Below are 2,262 nucleotides of genomic sequence, written 5' to 3'. Positions count from 1 at the left end.
CACATCCTGCAGCGCCTACGACGTGCCCATTTCATCTCGACGTTTGATCTGAACAATAGATATTGGCAGATACCAGTGGCCCCCGGCAGCCGTGATGCACCGCGTTCACCGTTCCCGGCCGTGGACTGTTCCACTGAAAGGTGATGCCTTTCTGCTTGCCCCTAGACCCTGTGATTGTCCGGGAAATGGAGCCGCATGCCTTTGGCTATCTCGATGATATGATAGTGATCGGGTCTACACGTTCGGAACTTACGGGAAGTGTTTCGACGACTGAGGGAAGTCAACCTCCGCCTCAACCGAGACAAGTGCCAGTTCTTCTAGCGCAGTATACGATATCTCGGACACGTCATAAGCGAGGCCGGAATCCATACGGACCCCGACAAAGTCGCCGCCAAACGAGAATTGAGGCCGCCGATGAACCTCAAGGAGCTCCGCCGCAGCCTCGGTATAGCGTCCTGGTACCGACGTTTGGTGCCCAACTTCGCCGACGTGGTCGAACTGATGACCGCCCTTCTCAAAAAGGATCGGAAGTGGGAATGGACGACAAGACAGGAACAAGCCTTTCAAGACTTAAAGGATCTAGTCACCGAGGCACCGGTGCTTGCATGTCCCGACTTCGAAGAGACATTTACATTGCAGACGGACGCCAGTGACTACGGCATTGGTGTCGTACTAATCCAAACCATAGAGGGACAGGAACGTGTCACTGAGAAGGAATGCCTGGCAATAGTTTGGTCAGTCCGCAAAATGCGCTGTTACTTCGAAGAGGTAACCTCGGTTCGAGGTGATCACCGACCACCACTCGCTCAAGTGGCTAAATTCTATTAACAATCCCACGGTCCGGATTGCTCGGTGGGCCCTAGAGTTGCAGCAGTTCCAATATGACGTCAAGTACCGACGCGGGGCGCAGAATCTGGTCGCCGACGCATTGTTACGCCAACCGCTGGCCACGGTATGCCAGGCACAGGTGCAGGACAACTCCTGTAAGTGGATTAACAAGATGATGCGCAAAATCGACCAGGAACCGACGAATTATCCCGACTTTCGGGAAGAAAACAGACACCTGTACCGACGCATAGGACTCCGCCCGGAGGAGGAGGACTACACCCCGTGGAAGTTGTGCGTGGGCACCAACCATCGGGGACTAGTATTGGAAGAATGCCATGACCACCCTACGGCTGGGCACCTGGGCGTACGCAAAACGTGGCCCAAAGGAACTACTGGCCCGGATTTTTCCGAGAGGTAGCGCTCTACGTACGACGGTGCTGCCAAAGGTATAAGGTAAGCCAGGAGAAGCCAGCCGGGAGACGACAGGTAGACGAGCCTTTCCAAATACTCTGCGCCGATTTTGTGGGATCCTCAGCCGATTCGGTGTCCCGAAGATATTAGTTTGCTACAACGGCGAGCAATTCACGAGCCGCGGAGTCCGGGCTTTATGCAAGTCTTTGGGAATTGAATTACAGCACACCGCGCCCTACACGCCTCGACAGAATCCCACGAAACGTGCCAACCGAACCGTGAAGACCATGATAGCGCAGTATCTTGGGGAAACGCCCCAGAACACGTGGGATCAGCTGTTACCAGAGATCTCGCTCGCGGTCAACAGTAGTGTATCGGACACAAACTGGTTCAGCCCCGACTTCCTTGTTTAAGGACGAGAGCCACGCTTTCCCAAAGCCGGGACGAGGAACGGCCTTGGTGCCTCCTGAGGAGAAGAGTCGGCAGCTCCACAACATTTTTCAAGTCGCCCGCGGCAACGCTGAACGCGCCACCGCCGAACAAGGCCGGCATCTCAGGCGACGGTAATGGACCCCAACCTTGTGTGGGGAAAGAACACTAACCTGGTTTCCCTTTAAGCCAGGGACCGCCACATCGGACTCCTTCCGACAATCATCGCGTCAGCGAGGAGCTACCGGTCAACACTTGCGGTCACATAGCTCTCAGCTTGGAACAGGCACCCAACTCCACCATCTGGCATCACCAACGTTGTCACTAACGACCCGTGACAGAGGCACGCACCGCTATCGATAGACCACCACTGACATCCAGTCACAACAGCCAGCTTTTGAGTGTGACTGCACCAGTGCACACGAAAGATCGGGGTCGGAGCGATCCTCCGCGCCCCGGAGTGGAGCAATTTGTATGTTTAATTGGTAGAATTAGGGCTTAGCAATAATTGGTATGTTTAATTGGTAGAATTAGGGCTTAGGATTAATTGGTAGAATTAGGGCTTAGGATTAATTGGTAGGTTTAATTGGTAGA

The 2,262-nt window shown here is 54.2% G+C and overlaps 1 protein-coding gene across 1 annotated transcript; it reads left to right on the top strand.

Moving 5' to 3' along the window:
• The first annotated feature begins 414 nt into the window (after window positions 1–414).
• Window positions 415–1,996, top strand: LOC122756519. The gene is made up of 5 exons (XM_044006342.1): window positions 415–784; window positions 864–1,242; window positions 1,364–1,598; window positions 1,654–1,802; window positions 1,858–1,996. The coding sequence occupies exons 1-5, from the start codon at window positions 415–417 to the stop codon at window positions 1,994–1,996; spliced, it is 1,272 nt and encodes a 423-aa protein (XP_043862277.1).
• The last annotated feature ends 266 nt before the right edge of the window (window positions 1,997–2,262 follow it).

Source organism: Drosophila santomea, chromosome 2L, assembly GCF_016746245.2.
Source record: "Drosophila santomea strain STO CAGO 1482 chromosome 2L, Prin_Dsan_1.1, whole genome shotgun sequence".
NCBI lineage: Eukaryota > Metazoa > Arthropoda > Insecta > Diptera > Drosophilidae > Drosophila > Drosophila santomea.
This window is presented reverse-complemented; position numbering and strand designations above follow the sequence as displayed.

Excerpts from the sequence above, each read along its gene's own strand:
- LOC122756519 (XM_044006342.1), top strand. The coding sequence starts at position 415 with ATGAACCTCAAGGAGCTCCGCCGCAGCCTCGGTATAGCGTCCTGGTAC. Across the intron at positions 785-863 it reads AGAGGTAACCTCGGTTCGAG|AGTTGCAGCAGTTCCAATAT; the intron begins GTGATCACCGAC and ends GGTGGGCCCTAG. Across the intron at positions 1,243-1,363 it reads GGCCCGGATTTTTCCGAGAG|CCGATTCGGTGTCCCGAAGA; the intron begins GTAGCGCTCTAC and ends TGGGATCCTCAG.